This window comes from Corythoichthys intestinalis, chromosome 4 (assembly GCF_030265065.1).
Source record: "Corythoichthys intestinalis isolate RoL2023-P3 chromosome 4, ASM3026506v1, whole genome shotgun sequence".
Lineage (NCBI taxonomy): Eukaryota > Metazoa > Chordata > Actinopteri > Syngnathiformes > Syngnathidae > Corythoichthys > Corythoichthys intestinalis.
The window spans coordinates 47,642,642-47,660,693 of record NC_080398.1 but is presented as its reverse complement, the minus strand read 5'-3'; the positions used below and the strand labels follow the sequence as shown (position 1 = coordinate 47,660,693).

The window sequence follows — 18,052 nt, the reverse complement described above, 5'->3', positions numbered from 1 at the left end:
GGCCATTGCCTAGGGCCCCAAGAGGGCCAACAGATTTAGCACACGCAGCTTTACTGCACTGTCGCAGCGACATGTGCGACAGTGCTAGAAAAGCCTTGTGTCTGAGTTCCCTGAAGGGCCCCTTCACTCGCTCTACACCCCGCCCTCCCTCACGTGACTCAGAGTGAGAGTGAGCGTCGATTTGGCTTTTTTTAATTGGCGTATATTCAAAATGAAGAGAAGTTATCCTTCTGGAAGCGACATAAGAAAGAAAGAAAAAAAGCAGAAGAGGAGAAAAGGAAGCAAGACAGCAGTGAGTGTACTATGTTACTGTAGTTTTATGTCCTAATGGAGTAGAAGCATTTTGAGTATTATTATACTTTTATTAAATATGCTATTGCTCCAAGTCCAACTGTCCCCCTTACTTGTACACGCTCGAAGGGCCCCATGTTGCTTGTTGCCTGGGCCCCCGGGGGCCATTGCTACACCTCTGGTTATGAGGTAGATATCCGTGACTTATTTACAGACGCAAATTTTTTCATTAAAAGTTTAAAATATGCGAGTGAATAATTTTTTTTTAAAGTCGTTTTTTTTTTTTTTTTTTTTAATTAAATATTAGACATCAATTAATGATACTACGCTAAAAATGACAGACATTTCGAATAATAAATATGACTACTTACCTTCTTTTTATAGCTAGGTTGAAACAAAAGTGGTTGCGCGACGTCTATAACAGGTGTTTCCAGGGTAAAACGGACAAATTAAAACTAGTTCGGGGGCTTAATGTGCCATGAATCTGCTACGGCAGCATATAGACATATTGTTGTATCAAACACAACAGTTCTTTTTCCTTAAAATGAAGCAGTTTATTTTCAAGAGGGGTGCAAGAGCAAAAACTGCTTTTTCAGCCTTGTCTGTGTTTTCCGCCATTTATTTTTTAAGAACAAAAATGTTTACTAATGAACAAATATATAAATTATTGAAACTTGTGGACGCCAAGGCAGTATGAGATTTATTTTTGTTTGTTTTTTTAATACCTTTGCTTAAAAACAGTTGTGTTGTATGTAAAAGAAGGACCCATTCTATAGTTGCTCACCAAATACTACTGTACCTGCATCGCGAGGGCAAAGGGAGGGAAGAAAGGGGTCTAGGGGATGGAGAAGAGGCGGCGAGGGGGTGGAGTGAGGCTCTTCTAAGAGCATTAAACTGTCGAGTGTTCTGGCGGTGACAGGGCTGTCAGGGTCAGATGGCTGCTCAGCCTGATTACACCGGCTCACCGTAGATCCTCGTCGACTTTACTACTGCAAAGCTAGCACGTTCTAGTTGTGCGGCGCATTTTGCTTGTTTTTGTTTTCTCTCGTTGAATCAGTGGTAGCTCGGCGTCAACCGGGAAGGAGCTACAGGTAGTTGAACAAGACCGTCAAGACTTCCTTCTCCTGGACGTCGTTGACAGATCCACCTGTGTTTACGTCTCTGTGCGGAGATGAGACGGAACATCTAAAGCGGTAAGGGTAAACTCTCACGAGATTGGGCTTGTTGTTGTTGTCACTGAACTCCTAGGTGCGCGTTAACTTTGCAGGTTGTTGCCACCTAAAAGCTAGTGCGTCACGCACACACAGTGCCTACTGGTAAAGATGTGGATAAAAATACTTTGCTACGTGTATTCGGTGTCAAAATGGGGTTACTAGCAGGCGAGCAGCCCCTGCAACATAGTAGCGTAAACCCGGTTTGTCAGTGTATGTGGAGATTCCCAGTGAGGAGCCAAACTGTCCTCTGAGGTGAGACAGCAGAGCAGCCTCACACAATACAAAGGTGGCAAAATTATTTGGACTTTTAGAACCACATACCAAATATAATGAAGAATTGTAAACAAGGAAAAACTGATTTGACTTCTTAAGTAAAAGAAAATTCAGGCACTGACATTTCTGATGTTTCTAATGATGTTTTAGTGGTATTCCCTATATTAGGAAACGTCTGTACTTCAGGGGCAAGAATGAGTTCTATCAATTATTTGACAATTAGTTAATCAATTTATATTGAGAGACATTTTGGTAATTTAGGGCTTTTACTATTGTACTACTGTATACATTCTTAGAATCAATTATTCTGTCGATCATTTTATCGATTAATCGAATGATCGGATACAGATTTGGTTTACATTAAAAGTTATGATTCTGAAATCCGTCACTTATCATTAACAAAGTATTGTTGTTAGATATCATTTAATGATTACTGTAAATCTAACAAATACACAGTTTTAATGTATTTTCACATGCAATGGAGTGATTATATACTCGTCTTTTTGAAGCAGTTACATCTTTACTATATGGAGGAAAATGCAGACAACACTGAAAAAGCAGTTCCTGCTCTTGCACTCCTCTTGAAAATAAACTGCTGTATTTTAAGCCAAAAGAACTGTTGATAGAACAATATGTCTATATACTGCCATAGCAGATTCATGGCGCACCCAGCCCCCGAACTATTTTTAATTTGTCCGTTTTACCCTGGAAAACCCCAGTTACAGACGTCGCGCAACTGCTTTTGTTTCAACCCAGGCATAAAAAGAATTTAGGTAATAATATTTATTAGGGCTGCAGCTATCGAATATTTTAGTAATCGAGTAATCGGATAAAACATTTTTTTTTTTTTTTAGGTAAAGAGCAATTATAAATATAGATGACAAAACAAGACATTTCATCTAATATTGAACCATTTTCAGTCAATCAATGTCTTTATTTTCGATGTACATTGTTGAAAAGAGCCAACAATTGCATCTCAGATGTAACTTAAAAAAATGTAATAAATAAATAATAATAACTAATTCACTGCTTTCACTCAAACTTTTAGAGCTTATAAAAAATATATATATATTTCTTACCTATAATCATCATTACGCTTGATAACACACATCAATTAAAAGTTAGTGGTTTTTCCCACGAGTTTCAATTGAATTTCCACTTGTGTCAAGCTATAAGTTCTAGTTAAGTTTTAAGTTAGTCTGAACTGTATGTCCTGATAGGATTTTGAGTTTTTGCAGTGTTCAAAATAAATGCTGTGCTGTATTGGAGCACATTAGGCACCAGTGCTATTTGGTGTTTTATCCAGCAATGACTAGTGAGCTAAAATTGACAGTTAGCATTATTATGTTTTTATTTTACACCCTAATCACTCTACAGCGCTGTTTTCACAGATTAAATAAAGCCTGTATGTAAGAGCTAGCCACACATCGACAGTGGTCATAATGAATAGAAACCTAGCCCTCCGCAGGGATAACGTTACGTGAGCGAGTGACAGTAATGTTAATCTTATTTATGAGTGCTGAGAAGTGTACTGCTTTAAGATGGCGGCTGTTTTATTAACGCCGCCGAGTCGGTCATTTCGCATCTAGTTCTACGTACGTGTGATATCTATGACACGTATCAGACGCTACCTGCTACCACCGTAGCAACATGCGGGAGTAGCTTTTAGCAACGTCGGTGCAGTTTGTAACGGCTGTCGGCTGCAGTAATGTATTTTTTTAATTGCTTCTTCTTCTACGTACGTGACGTGACGTCAGCGCGTTGTCCCGCATTAAAAGGAGTCCGGGCCAAACGTGATGCTTAGAGCTGGCAAAATTAAACGATTCCTCGAGGTGAATAAAATTACTCGGATCAGTTTTTAAACTTGAGTTACTCAAGTTGCTTGAGTATTCGTTTAAGCTCCAATATTTATTATTAAAAATGTCTGTCATTTTTAGCCTTGAATATTTAATTTATGTCAACTACTTCGTTAAAAAAAACGACTTTAAAAAAATTCAAAAAATTCACTCGCATATTTTAAACATTTAAGAAAAAACTACGTCACAATGAAAAAAATGGCGTCCGTAAGAAAATCACAGATATCTACCTTGTAACTATTGCTTGATTGTATTTTTTTTTTTTGTTACTTTCATATTTTCCCCAATATGTTAGATGGTAAATAATCGATCCAAACAAAGAAAAACTGAAAAAAAGAACATTTAAAAGGGTAAATATATGAAAAAGAAAATCTCAACCACTCCTTGATGTCTGCGATTTCTACATCGCGACCCTTGTTAAATGACCATGTCTCACCCATAAAATCCCCCCCAAAAATCCAGCTGTGGCCATTCACAGCTGTGTCTTGACACTCGGTGATACATGCTACATAGAATTTTTGGATCGAAAAGAGGTAAGTACGCGATAATATCTCGTTAAAATCATGTCTTTAATTATGCTCTCGCGTGCTCACACCTCCAGTAAAGGTTTTGCTGTTCAATTAAAAAAAAAAAAAAATTTTTTTAATGCTCTCCTGTTAAAAAATTTTCTTCCCCCAGAAAATTGAGATCTTAAGATTTCCAATGTTTTATCACATATGCATATAGGACAATTTTGAAATTTGGCCCAATTGGGGGTCTCAGAGTGGAACTTCAAGTCACCTCGTGTTTTCCGCCATATACTTTTGAAGGGCTACAGGTTTGACAAACATTTGTGAGACTGCTTCAGATTCCACTACAATTGATGTTAATTGCAGGTAATTCCACGACAGCTCCAAATGATTGCTTTTTGCAATAGAATAAATTCAATATTTTTTTCCATAAAATTATTATTATTCAGTCCTGGTTTGGTCCAAATCATTTCACTAAATAGGATTTTTTTTTTCCAAAGCAAAAGCAGATATTTGTAAATGTCTTATTTTAATAATTCACAAATATAATGAGTCTGCATTCATTTAAGGCTACAGAAATCAGAAAATTATTTTACTCCTGAGTGGCAGAAATACAAGGGTTTGCAAAATTTTAAGTTGGACAATATGTCTAAACATTTAATGATTTTCCAAAATAGCTTTCTACTAATGTCATGTGCAATTTGTTAATCCATGAACTTTGTCCACATTTTTGCCAATTATTATCTGACATGCTGTGGACCAAACAAGTAGCTGAATCAGAATAATGCAGATGAGTGATTTTTCTGTTCTGAAAGTAATGTCCTGTTTCTGCAAGATTTAAAATGAAAATTTTAAGAATGTTTGAGGGGGAAAAAAATTAATTTATGACCCCCCCCCCTCAAAACACAGTCTATTATTTTAAAAAATTAATAGTTGTGTTTGAAGGTACACCAATAATTAAAATTTCTCAATTAATCAAAAACATAATCTCTCATTAAAATAATTGTTAGTTGCAATCCATTTTCATGACACAAGACGTCCGATAAAGTAAATTGTTTCCAGGCCTTAATTGATTGCAATTTTGGTCACCCGCTAGAACAATTTGTGGCTCATGAACTGTCCTGTGTCTGCCCAAAAAGGACGATCTTCTGGTTTTCAAAATTGCCGGCCCTAATCTGAAATGACACATGCTCTACAAGTGAGGTATTATCTTGTCATTCAAATCACAACTTTAGCTAAGCTATGGAAAGGGCAATGTTTTTCTAGCATAAAAGTGAAAATGGCACTAGCAAGCTCTTGTTTTAAAGAAACAAAAAGTTTAGTTTTTGTATGCCATGTTGTCACCTGGGTATTGTATTTTAATCGGCAGTAAAAATGATATTGAATTTGTGCTTTCTGACTGCAACTTAAATACATGAATATTATAAATACTTTTGGTAATTTTTGAAACCCAAAATTCTGCACTTCACATAAGAAAGATCACTTTTTAACATTTGATTGTATACAGTACATATTTTTATGAGCTTGGAAAAATGAGAAAAAAAAAGAAAAAAAAAACACTAGTGTGCTATACAGGTAGTGCCCGGGTTACGACATACTCGACTTACATGATTTCGACTTTATGACGCCATAGTCTCGTCCGCAATTTTGTCTGCAATCGTTTTTTTTTTAGTCGCATGAACAGTACAACACCCATTGCCATTCTTCATGTCAGGATTCCCTCCTGCCCCAGCAGCGTCACTGCTGTCCTGCAGTTCCTTTCGCCCGGGATATTTGCTGCTTCCTTGTCCTCATGCTGCTGCTTCTGCTGCTGCTTCTCACCTTGCACCGACACCTCTTACGAGTCCCCCCGATCCGGCTTTCTGAGTTCGGACGGCGGGCTCGCGTTTAAAGAGGCGATGCTGGCGACCTGAGCGGCTATGATATTCCCCCTTTTGTGACTCTATATTCTTTCTACAGCGGCCTTTTCTCTCGGGAAGGCGACTCACTCACGAGTAAAGCCCAAATAGTCATTGAATATATATTTTTTTTTCTTTTTTTTATTAATAAGGCAGATAATACATGTTTTGGATAGTTATTTTGAGATTTAGAGGGCATTTAGGAGTGCTTAAAGGGTTCATTCCGATTTGCACGTTGTCAGTAGAGTATCGGAACTCGTTCGTAACCCGGGGACTACCTGTATAGGCTGAAGGCTGCCCTCGACTGGCAAATTCCTAACCTACAGAAGGCTGCCCTCTACTGGCTGATTTAAAACTATGATTCCACAATTAAGTGATTAAAAAAATACAATACAACAAATCAGGCTATAAGGATCAATAGATACTGGCCATGCTACATAGCTACCAAGTTTCAATTAATGAATGACAGAGGAGAAGGACGTCAAAGTTTCAACAAGATGAAGAACAATAACTACTTGAGTGGTGTCTTGCAGACCTTCAGCCTATAATAACAGAAAAAAAATATTGACTTCACCAAATAAGGCCAAAAATGGGAAATACCTTGCTCCTTTGAATTTCTTGCTTTATTGTGTAGGCTTCATAGTTAATGTTTTGGCTTACAGGTGGCTAATAGCTCAAAGAGTTAACATATCATTTGTGGTGATTTAAAAAAAAAAAAAAAAAAAAAGGGAACAAGTCTTATTTTGGTAACGTAAAGGAGTATAAGTACAAAAATCGGTCTTAAAATATAAGGAGGTGAAAATTAAAATGGCATCATAAATGCTCAGGAATCGGAAGATTTTCCAACTGTAATTACAAGAATAAAGTATCTCTACTCTTCAAACAAACTATGCAGACTGGATATTTGTGTCAAATTTATAAGACATTTAGCACCTCTCCTTTTACCCCATTGCGAGTTAGGACAGGTGCAGCACAGTCCTTTCTATAGCATTTACACCACTGTACTGCCTTGCCAGGGTATTTAACCTTGTGCCACAGTCATCTAAATTCATGTGGTTCTGCAGCCAATTGTTCTGAAGAGAAGTTAGGCTAGTAAATACCACTAAATAGGCTGTGCCATATAAGAGTCTCGGGAGAGATGACAATGAGAACTTTCATTTATCCAAATTTTCGGACAATAAAGCCGCTACTTTTTTCTCTGTATTTAGAATAGAATAGAATAGAATAGAATGGGTCTTTATTGTCATTGTCAACAACAGAACATTGTGAACAATGAAATTGGACGTGGCACTCCAGTATAAACATAGGTATTTGATAAATTAATAGAGAGTAGAATAGAAGAGTCTAGCGCTATAAGTGCATAATTATAGGTTACTTAGAATGAAATATGTACCTGATGGAAATAGTGCAATGCTGTTCTAATTTTAGCAGCGTCACTTGTGCAAAAAAACCCAACAACATTCTATTAATAGAAAAGTGGTCCAAATAATGTGCAGGTTCAAGTTAAAAGCTGTTTCTTAGCTTAGGAGTTCATAGTTTTTCGTGTTTAATGTAGTAATGACCCAGGGAAATAAGCTGTCTTTCAGCCTGTTAGTCCTTGTTTTGTGGCACCTCTAGCGCATCCTGCGTTTTATTTTCCAGTGCAATTGATGGATTTTCAGAGGTTAATGAACTGCATGTCTTTTGGCATAATCAATAAGACAATAATAGCTACCTGTGGTTTATATTCCGCTGCTGCTTATATTTGAAGAAATACATTTGTAAAAAGAGTGGATGTTGCCTCATAGTCTGAAAATTACAGTAAATGGTCCCTTCTATTGACAATGCATCTTTGTTCATTTTTCTATGCCAGTATCATAAGGCGACAGGCAGAACAATCATATTATTTTCCAGCAGTTTTGAGAAGGCACAGTTAACCTGCATATTCATTGAATGATGAAAATAATCCATTCTTTTGTTAATGTATTTTAAGCATAACCCGATAATTGTTGGAAAACACGGAGTTAGGCAACCGAACAGAGCTCTATGTGATAACACTATGATGCATTTTTAACTATTTTGGGGCTTGAGACGGACGGTTAATGATCAGTAAAGAAGCAGAACAACTGTGGACACACGTTTGCTTGTTTTAGTTTCAAAAGCTTCATCATAAAAAATACAACGGTAAGATCTACCAAGATATCTTTTTTTTTTGTTGCTACAACTAGGTCACTATGAAATAGAAGACTGGTAAAAATAAATATTTACTGATATTGTTGCAAGATAAAAAAAATAAGACAAAAGTATTTAAGTGTTTACAGTATTTAGTTGAAAGTCTTTTTATTCAACAGGGAGTTTACATGTTATGTGTGATAAGTGTAGTCATAGGATTTAAAAAAAATTTTTTTTCAACCTACATCGTGTTAGAAAAACAATTGAATAGTTTTTATGATTTATAGAATCAATTATGCCATTACAAATATATAATGTTCTGTTTTGACACTCTCACGGGTTCAAATTAATTTAAACAGTCATTATTTTGATTATCCTAATTGCACTGCATCATAATAAAAGCTGGTTCTCCCTTTAGTGTACAATATATTCAATATTAGAACTGCTTTACAGAACAACACCTTGCGCCAGTGCGTAATCAACAGAATAGTCAGAATTCCTTACTGATTACAGCGGTGAATTTTGTGTACTGTGAGTAGAAAAGGCTAGCGTACTAAGTAATCTCCAAACCATCACAGGATAATAACTAAATATAGATCGTCAACAACCTAGAATAGACAGCACTGTTGTGGAGCAGTCAGTGAGTGAGTAATTTGCCATGTGACTGAGTGTGTGTGCGTACTTGTGTGTGTTTTGCTGCCAGAGGTGAAGAGGTGATCACAGATTACCAAGATTACCCTTTCGTCTTTCTCTGGGTGTTTTGTCTGAGTGTTTGCGCATGTGAAGGGATTCACATTTAATCACATTCCCAAACTTTATTCGCATAATTTAGTGCAAAAGGTATTGTGAAATTAATGTATCTACTACAAGTAGTATAGGGTAATGGGACTATTAGGAAATCTGCAATTATTGGTTATTTTTTTTGTCTTCACAGAAGCACTGGTTGATGGCGTTTGTGCGACAAAGTGGTGACTACTGCCACGCCCAACACATGTAGACCCAACCAATGATGCATTTGTACCATGCAATTGTGGGACCCTGAAGTCTAAACAATCGAATTGTGCCTGGGCAAAACAGCCATCTGATGGGGTAATAAGTGGAGCATCAAATTCTAAGTGGAGAAGGACTGGAAGATCTGCTGCTGCCAGACCATAAAGGACTGAAGAGAAGAACTGATATAAAGTCTGTGATATTTAAACACAGAACTGATGATACATTGTTGCCTCTTGAGCTAGGTAAAACTGATGGGGTAGAATATTTTCCACAATTGGAAATATTCTTTCTTAAATTTGAACATTCACATCAATTCTTCAAAACACCCACCCATTCATTCAACCATTGAAGACTCAACAGCTGTCCAGTCGGCACTAAGGTAAGAGATATCATCAATTTGGTAAACAGTTTTAAAACACAAAACCCCAATGTTAATGAGATGTTCTGTAAATTGAACCAGAATACAATAATTTGCAAGTCATCTGAACACAGATAGACAAGCTATTGAATATTAAAATTGTTCAACTTAATTGTGTTTTTTGGAAATATTCACACATTTTGAATGTGATGCCTACAGCACTTTTCCAACCCCTCAACCCCCCCCCCCCCCCCCCCCCCCCCAAATACTGTTTTGTAATTTAACTGTGTTCAATTAAATATAGATTTTATGGGATATGGAAATAATGCCGTTTTGCTTTCATACAACTTATCACATTCATTGAAATTAGGATTTGTATACAGTAATAACAGGTATGCACTATTTTGAACAATGTGCTGTGCTTTTCAAAATCCCCTAGTCAAAAATGAATGAATTTCATGTTGGTTTGTTTCTCCATTGTAAGTTGCAACATCCGTTTATCGGCACTCTGACTAAAATAGTTTCTGTGAGCATGTTAGGGCATGCAAGGCATCCTTGATTATTACGTTTTGAATTCCATTCTACACTGGAAACAACCTTAATTGAATAGTGTGACAAAGTATAAAGGAATATATGGTGATAGAAATTGTTACTCAATTTTCATTTCAAAATTTGCAATTGTAGATCTCGTATTTTTTTTCATTGTATAATTGTATAGTATGCATTCCTGTTTATAGCATAATTGTACTACAACAGTGAATAATCATGTATCATTTGTGACACTAGTTCGTAGATCTGAACGATTAACATGAATTGCATCAAGATAGAGGTTTTCACTGTTTCGATAATCTCACTTTATAAAGCTCTTTTTTTGTTTGTTTGTTTTATATATGTATATGATATTTTACCACGCTCGCATGTGAGTGACATTGTCCTAGTTTACTGAGAGATAGTTGGCACTTAAGCAGGTCGTGGTTTGAGCACAGTCAGCGGACACGCCTAAAGCGTCTGAGACCTGATGGGCCAGCCTATTTTCTCACATTGTAAAGCCTTATTACAGGAACTTTTTATTCATTCAAATTTGTCAAGCTTGTTAGCAACTTATTTTATTTCACAAAATCAAATAATTTACTAATGTTGAATGTCTCGTCACATTGGAGCTGTGACACAACATGTATTCTCATGTTTATCAAAATAATTTATACAAGAGAAAGTAATGGCTTCATTCTGGTTCAATGCATTTATAAGTACGATAAACAATGTTTTTTTTTTTTTTTTTGTCAAAATTGTGCAGCCGTACTAGTCCTGGAACCTTCCTGACACACATTCTGTATTCCTGCTAAATTTCTTATATCTCATTACTAAAACGTAAAGGTCAGACGTCTTCCTTGGACAGCTGTGAGGCAAAAGTCACACTGAGCATCATGAACCGTCCAGCCCCAGTGGAACTGTGCCACAATAACATGCGATTTCTTATCACACATAACCCAACAGACAGCACACTCGGCTCTTTCATTGAGGTAAGATTCCATGTCTAACAATGTAATTCTTTGCGAGAAAGCAAAACAACAGAACTGAGTCTGCTTCTGTGTTCCAGGACCTGAAGAGATTCGGGGCCACAACAGTGGTTCGAGTCTGTGACGTCACATATGACAAAACGCCACTGGAGAAAGATGGCATTACTGTGGTGGTGAGGAAATATACAAAAATACTAAAAAAAAGTTCCAGAACTCAGTTTTAATTGAAAATTCATCAAGAACCTAAATTGAACGATTACGCCTACTGGTGAGTTTTTTTTTTTTACATCAATAGTTGGCAACTGTGGGCCTTGAAGATTCACAGACAGGAATAGAAATGTATAAGTTGATTCATGGATCAAACACATGATATAGATCAGTGTTGTTTTTCACAGTTCTTTAAATTTTTTACTTAGTCTTTTGGACGATTATACTTAATAGTCTGTCATATTTTAGTCATCTCAAAATGTGTTTGTCTTCGTCTAGTCTTTGTTGACGAAAAGTCAAGACTAATTTCATCTAGTTTTAGTCGACGTTTACTAAAAATGTTTTCCTCTGTAAAATTAAAACATTTTACTCCCAAAATAAATGAATAAAGGTTAACAACGACTACATTTCGAATGAACATTGACATACGAGCACATATTGTAGAGTCTACAAGGACAACACCAACTTAGTGATTATATGCACTCAGCAGGAAAATGCTAAGCCTTATTTTCAATTAATTATACCTAGCTGGGCGCCACAAACTGTATGGTGTAAACAAAACAAAAAAAAGTTGTTTGAGATTTTAAGAGGATGCTAGCCTTTAGCAGTAGCCTATTACTAACGTGAACAAGAATGCTATGCTAATGCTACGAGATATATTTAATGTGTGATGATCACTCAGCACAGACCTTTAAAGCAGGGGTGGGCAAACTGGTCCTCAAGGGCCGCAATGGGTCCTGGTCTTTGTTACAACTGATCCAGCACAGGCAGTTTACCCAATGAGAGGTCCGGGGAAACAAGAAGCACCTGACTGCAATCAAGTGATTGCACTTATAAAACACCAGACTGGTGAAAAGGTGTCCTCTTGGTGGGTTGCAACAAAAACCCGCACCCACTGTGGCCCTTTGTGGAATAGTTTGCCCACCCCTGCTTTAAAGGCTTAAGCAACATTGCATATTCTCACTCGCTAAGAAAACAAATCTTACCATGTGTGCAAGCCTTCATGGAGGCTGGAGATGACACACTGGTAAGTCGGGAAGGAGGGTGGTCGCAGCACGTCACTGTGACACAACCAGACACGATGCAGGCTAACTAGACATAAAATATCACACATTTTGAACATGTGACGGAAACTATTGCACATTTTTGTCTCGTTGTCATCATACGAAAACTGGCATGAGTTTCGTTATGTTTTAGTCTCCCAAAACACGTTTTTAGCTCGTTATGGTCAACGAAAACAACACTGATATGAATTTCACATTTTAGCTTCTTGTCATAGAACCGCTGTTGTACAAAAAAATCCTGAAATGTTAAAATTTTTTAGAGAAGTCTCAAATAAATTTGGATTTAATAGTGCATTTTAAGTTTATTAAAGGTGAATATTTTGAGCTTTGCCAATATCCTGAGCTTTTTGCAAGTAGCGTACATTTCTTCGTTTACCTTTACACAATGGTCGCAGCGCTCTCTCTGTGCCACTTTCATTAAATTAAAAAAAAATAAAAAAATGGAGCAGCAAAAATGTCCACTGGAACTGAAGTTCTTGCGACTAAGTTTAAAGTGTAGGGTTAATAATGATAAGCAAAAGCTCGAACAGATGCTTTCATACAATACTTACGGAATGGTGATTTCTCACTGCTTCTTGTTCAGGACTGGCCCTTTGATGATGGTGCCCCGCCTCCAAGCATACTAGTAGATGATTGGTTGAGTTTATTGAAGAAGAAGTTTCAGGAGGAGCCTGGATGCTGCGTTGCTGTTCACTGTGTGGCAGGCCTCGGAAGGTTCGCTGGCTACCCATCAAATTATGTTCAGACTACATGCACAATACATACTTTGCAAACACATAATTACAATGGAATTGCTACTGACATTACTGTATTATATACAAGATTTGTCACATATTTCGTTACTGGTACACTACGGTATATTTAATTAGACAAAAATCACCTGCAACCTGTAGGGACCTTTCTCAGATGCCAATAAAGAAGGATAACTTGTCATCTAGCAGACATAACTGTTTGTGTCTGCTGTACATCTACACAGGGCTCCTGTGCTGGTCGCGCTGGCTCTGATAGAGAGTGGAATGAAATATGAAGATGCTATTCAACTGATCCGACAGTTAGTAAACTTTTTTCCCCCCACTAAATGTTTGTTATTTGAGAGACTGGGATAGGGCTGACAAATCAAAATGTGTCTACAACCTCTCTGTATTTTTTAAGCCATATCTGGGGCCCGTCCCTTTTGGGATGTACGAAAATAATTAATGGGAAAGCTTTTTGTTTGGCAAATCACCAAAGTAAAGTGGTACCTCTACTTACGACATTAATTGGTTTTGGAAATAGTCGCGCAAACTGAAAATCTCGTAAATAGAGACGCGTTTTACATATAAATGTCCTAATCCATTCCAAGCACCACTGACACGCAACATTTAAATTTTATTAATTGGGGTAAAATCGGAATACAACAGCCAAACACATTTGTATCATTTCATATTGCTAACCTAACCGTGAATACTTCTAATGAAGTAGATAATAGAACAAAATGCTGAGAAAAAACTATATCTTACCTTTCAAGTGAGACAATGTCCTCTTTCACGAGATTGATGGTGCCAATCACCTATCTCACTCTTCGTGACACAAAATCGTGAGGAGACCTATACTGTAATGTGCTACTAATAAACAGTCTGTCGGCTTAAAACTCTTCATGAGACAAAACCATGAGGAGCCTTATGCTCATTTGGCTCAGACGTTGACCTGCAATATCAACAATAACACAGTCGCACCTGTGCACGACTTCGTACTGCGACACCAAAATTAAAAGGTCATCAACAATAGCCCAATCGGAGAGCGGGATTCCATCACTAAGCATGATGGGAAATATTATGACCAATAGGGCAGCAGGATATTATGGCGCGACATGTAAAAGCAGGAAGTACATACATGCATATCTTTTACAGAATTGTATAGTATGTTTGCCTCTCGTAACCTGAATTTTTTTTTCTCAACAAGAGGCAATATTTTCCTGTTTAAATGTGTCGTAACCTGAAAATAACGTTTGTAGCGATAAGCGTAAGTAGAGGTACCACTGTATTCTTTTGTTGTTGGTTTTATACATAAATATGATTTTTGACAGCATTTTTTTTCTAAGAGTTGTTTTCATTTTAAAACGTAACAAATCTAGGGCGTAGGTTTGGTCTCAACATTGGTAGGGACGATATTACCGTAATGCACGTAATAATGCAAACAATGATCCAAATAAGGGACAGCTAGCTTGACTTCATTGTTCCTTGTGGAGGCTGACTGCAGTAGTTTAGCTGGTTAGCAAGTTTAATGTTATGCTAACTCTGATGCAAGTCGGACTTTCAGTAGCAAAATTAGTGGTGTTTCCCCCAATTCCACAACATTGAAATCTTTTCACATGACTTACAGTGGCTGCTGCTGGCCGAAAAAAAACAACTTCTAATATCCCTCCTCTCCGAAGGGCGCAGAGGAGGCGGCATGTTGTCGACATGAATCCGTTGGGGCTGTGTGAGGATGTGTGCGTGTGTCTTTGTGACGGGATGGCGGGCTGATGGGGGCATCAACTCATCAGCCAACCAAACGTTTGTTGGGGGGGGTTGGACCTGCACATTCAGCAAGTGGAAGGGGATAAATGTAAGTCTGAATATAATGAAAATAATTCACTTAATAATGGTTCGGCCTTTTCTATCATTGCAACATATGGGAAGACAATCTATATTACCTATATAACTGAACTCTCTATATAATACAAATAAGGTTGCTCAAAAGTTGGTGGGGACAATTTGAGCATCCTGAAAAGTTTGTCGTGTTATGTCACTACCGTCCCTATGCAAACCTACGCCCTTGAACCAAATACAACAAAATTTGAAAAACTGTTTCAAACCACTGAATTCTGTCTGAACTATTTTTTTGTTAAAGGAAACGTCGTGGAGCGATCAACAGCAAACAACTAACTTACCTGGAGAAGTATCGATCCAAGCAGCGGCTTCGCTTTAAAGACACTCACACCCATAAGAACAAGTGTTGCACTATGTGAACGCACCCAAGCACAGTCGGTCACATATTTGCACAAAATAATACTCTATTAAGGTTCTACCTATGAAATACTTTTGAATTTGTTACCCTCCTTTCAAAACAAATATGTTTCCCATTGATATTAACTTTGAATCTTTAAAAAGAGTATAATATTTGGGATCTTTGCTTCAGTAGATGTACCAGTGATGAGAGAATGGGAAAATAGGTCAAGTCTGATTGTTGAGGCTTGTTGAAGTTGCTTAGTAACACACACAAGACAATTATTTAAAGAAAGGCAGGTTAATCTTGCAGCAAGTGATCACAGCTACACCACTAGCGAGTCATTTTTTGTTATACAAATATTAATTATAATTTGTGGATACCAGATTTCTGATTAATGGATGCTGCCAAATTTTCTAACTTCAAACAATTCAAAGGAAAGAAAAATATTGTAAGGGCTCAACTTCCCAGAGATTTTTTTTTTCGCAGGCAAATATCAATGCTGTAAGCATGATGGTACCTATAAAGCCTTCTCTTTGGTTTTCACAACCAATGTTTGTGTGTTTACATTTCAGAGTGTGCATTTTGCTATCTTCAACTGACTGGTGTTGTAGAGAAGGTTTTGGGATAAACAATATAGTAACGATAAACATGAACTTATATGATCAAAAATGCCTGAAAGGTGTGGACTAAATGTAAATATTAAAGAATACATATTGAATCATGGTCTCCTTTCATTTTTTTTGTCCTCTGCCAGGCTTAAAATTGTGAAGAGCTCCTCCTGGAAATTTGCCAATATAATTGAATACTACAGTGGGAGTGGTGTGCAAACTTATAAGACAAAAAAGGGGGTTGCCCAAGTAATGTATTCGTTTCATTCAAGTTCTGTAGTGTTGCACACTAACGTCGTTTGCTCAAAGGTAAACCAGTTAGACAGCTTTTAAAGTCTTCACACCCTATTTAATTGTAACAATTGTCATAAATAAACATTGACCTCGTTTTATTGCTTATTATTCGCAGGGTCATAGGATGATCACACTGTATACTAGCTTATATTTGGCAAGATTCAGATCCTGATACATTAGATGAAAAGCTGAGAGTGCAACACCTCAACCTCCAATCTGTCTTCCTGGTTGTTGGATCATCTGTGGGAATGTGATTGTACATAATCAGGTCAGAAAGGCCTGCCAGTCTGTAGCACACACAAAGAGGGTGTGTAAATCCATGCACACCCTCTTGGTTTGTATGCTACAGTGCCAGACTTGGTCTGGCTTACACAGAATGTGTTATTGTCCAAACTACTCTAATTTTCTGACTATAGACCACACTTGACCATAAACTGCACTGACCAAATTTCTCAAGAAAACAAAATTGTCATAAATAAACTGCACTGGACTATAAGTCGCAGGTGTCCTCATTGTGTAATGGGAAATTTTACGCTAAAAGACACGCCGCTCAGCTTGTAAAAATCCATAAATAAGCCACGCTGGACTTTAGGTCGCAGGTGTCATTGCGAGGGGAAAGTAGTGACCTATAGTCTCAAAATTACAGTAATTATTCTTTAGAAATTGGCAAATGAAAAATGGCAAATAATTACAACAAGGGGTGAAAGTGCCTAGAATTTCTTGCCGGAACTCCCTGACAAAAAGGTCGCCACAGAGCCAGATGTCAAACCTCCTAAAACCACAGAAATACAAAACCCCCCCCCAAAAAAACAGGTTTTTGCATTAGGATTAGGCTACTGCATTACACTTACTGCAATAAGGCATACATGAGAAACTGATTTTCATTCCAAATTGTATTTTAAAGTAACATACATGAACAAAATAAGTACAGATGACTCATTATGCACAGTGAAATGGAATACATTTTGACGATAACACATTGACATTTTTATATTATAAGGAAATATGTAGCCTAACATAGGGAAATGAAATTGTTTAAAACCTTATTGTGTTCACTTTAGTTATATTTGTTTTACCACGAAAACTGCATGTAATGCTTACTGTATCATTTATGATACATATAAGAGAACACATAAAGCTTTCAAATTGAAAAAAATCTGAATTTTCTGTTCATTATTCAATATCAGGTATTACAGGGTTAACATGATGTTCTGAACCTCCCCATCAGAGAAAATAAGTCTCTTCAACTCTTTCTGTTCTCTTAAAGAGCTGATCAATTTTCCATTGCATTGCCCTTTTTTTTATCGCATTGATTTAACAATCTTTTTTTTCCCCCAGAAAGCATGTGCATTTGAACCAATCGGAGCTAACTATCCATGCTGGTCATATATTAGTATGTCAGCCAATTGAACCGTCAACTGGAGTCCCGGCCAGGGAGGGTGGTTAGTTGAGCGCATGCACACATCGACACGACACATCAGGCACACTGTAGGAACTCCGTGCTATCTGTAGAATATAAATAATGATAAACATCAGTGGAAACGACGCTAAATAAGCACTTTATTATGCTTGTTGTTAACACTTGTGTGTGTAAATCTGAGGTACGTTGTTTTCCTCTTGGAGATGCCTGCGTGGCAGCCAGGCAGGTTGTTTTTAGCATGGCGTTTTGACAGTTGCCGTCATATTTTTGTGATAAAAGCACCACTCTGGCCCGTAATCTCTTACTGGAACGGCGTTCCGGACCGTTCCTGCCCACTTTCACCCCTGATTAAGACCATCACAACCCATGCAGCATTTGTGCAAAAATTAAACAAGCAGTGGCCAATGACTTATTCCTCTGGTTTGCAAA

The 18,052-nt window shown here is 37.3% G+C and overlaps 1 protein-coding gene across 1 annotated transcript; it reads left to right on the top strand.

Moving 5' to 3' along the window:
- Window positions 1-1,175: 1,175 nt before the first annotated feature.
- Window positions 1,176-16,284, top strand: LOC130915303 (protein tyrosine phosphatase type IVA 3-like). Its single transcript, XM_057835250.1, has 7 exons — window positions 1,176-1,484; window positions 9,127-9,564; window positions 10,918-11,063; window positions 11,141-11,233; window positions 12,915-13,045; window positions 13,308-13,382; window positions 15,203-16,284. The coding sequence occupies exons 3-7, from the start codon at window positions 10,968-10,970 to the stop codon at window positions 15,318-15,320; spliced, it is 513 nt and encodes a 170-aa protein (XP_057691233.1). The 5' UTR covers window positions 1,176-1,484; window positions 9,127-9,564; window positions 10,918-10,967; the 3' UTR covers window positions 15,321-16,284.
- The last annotated feature ends 1,768 nt before the right edge of the window (window positions 16,285-18,052 follow it).

Bases quoted from the DNA above. Each gene is read 5' to 3' on its own strand.
- LOC130915303 (XM_057835250.1), top strand. From the start codon at position 10,968: ATGAACCGTCCAGCCCCAGTGGAACTGTGCCACAATAACATGCGATTT. The intron at 11,234-12,914 runs GTGAGGAAATAT...CTTCTTGTTCAG, and splicing joins AAGATGGCATTACTGTGGTG to GACTGGCCCTTTGATGATGG. The intron at 13,046-13,307 runs GTTCGCTGGCTA...ACATCTACACAG, and splicing joins TGTGTGGCAGGCCTCGGAAG to GGCTCCTGTGCTGGTCGCGC.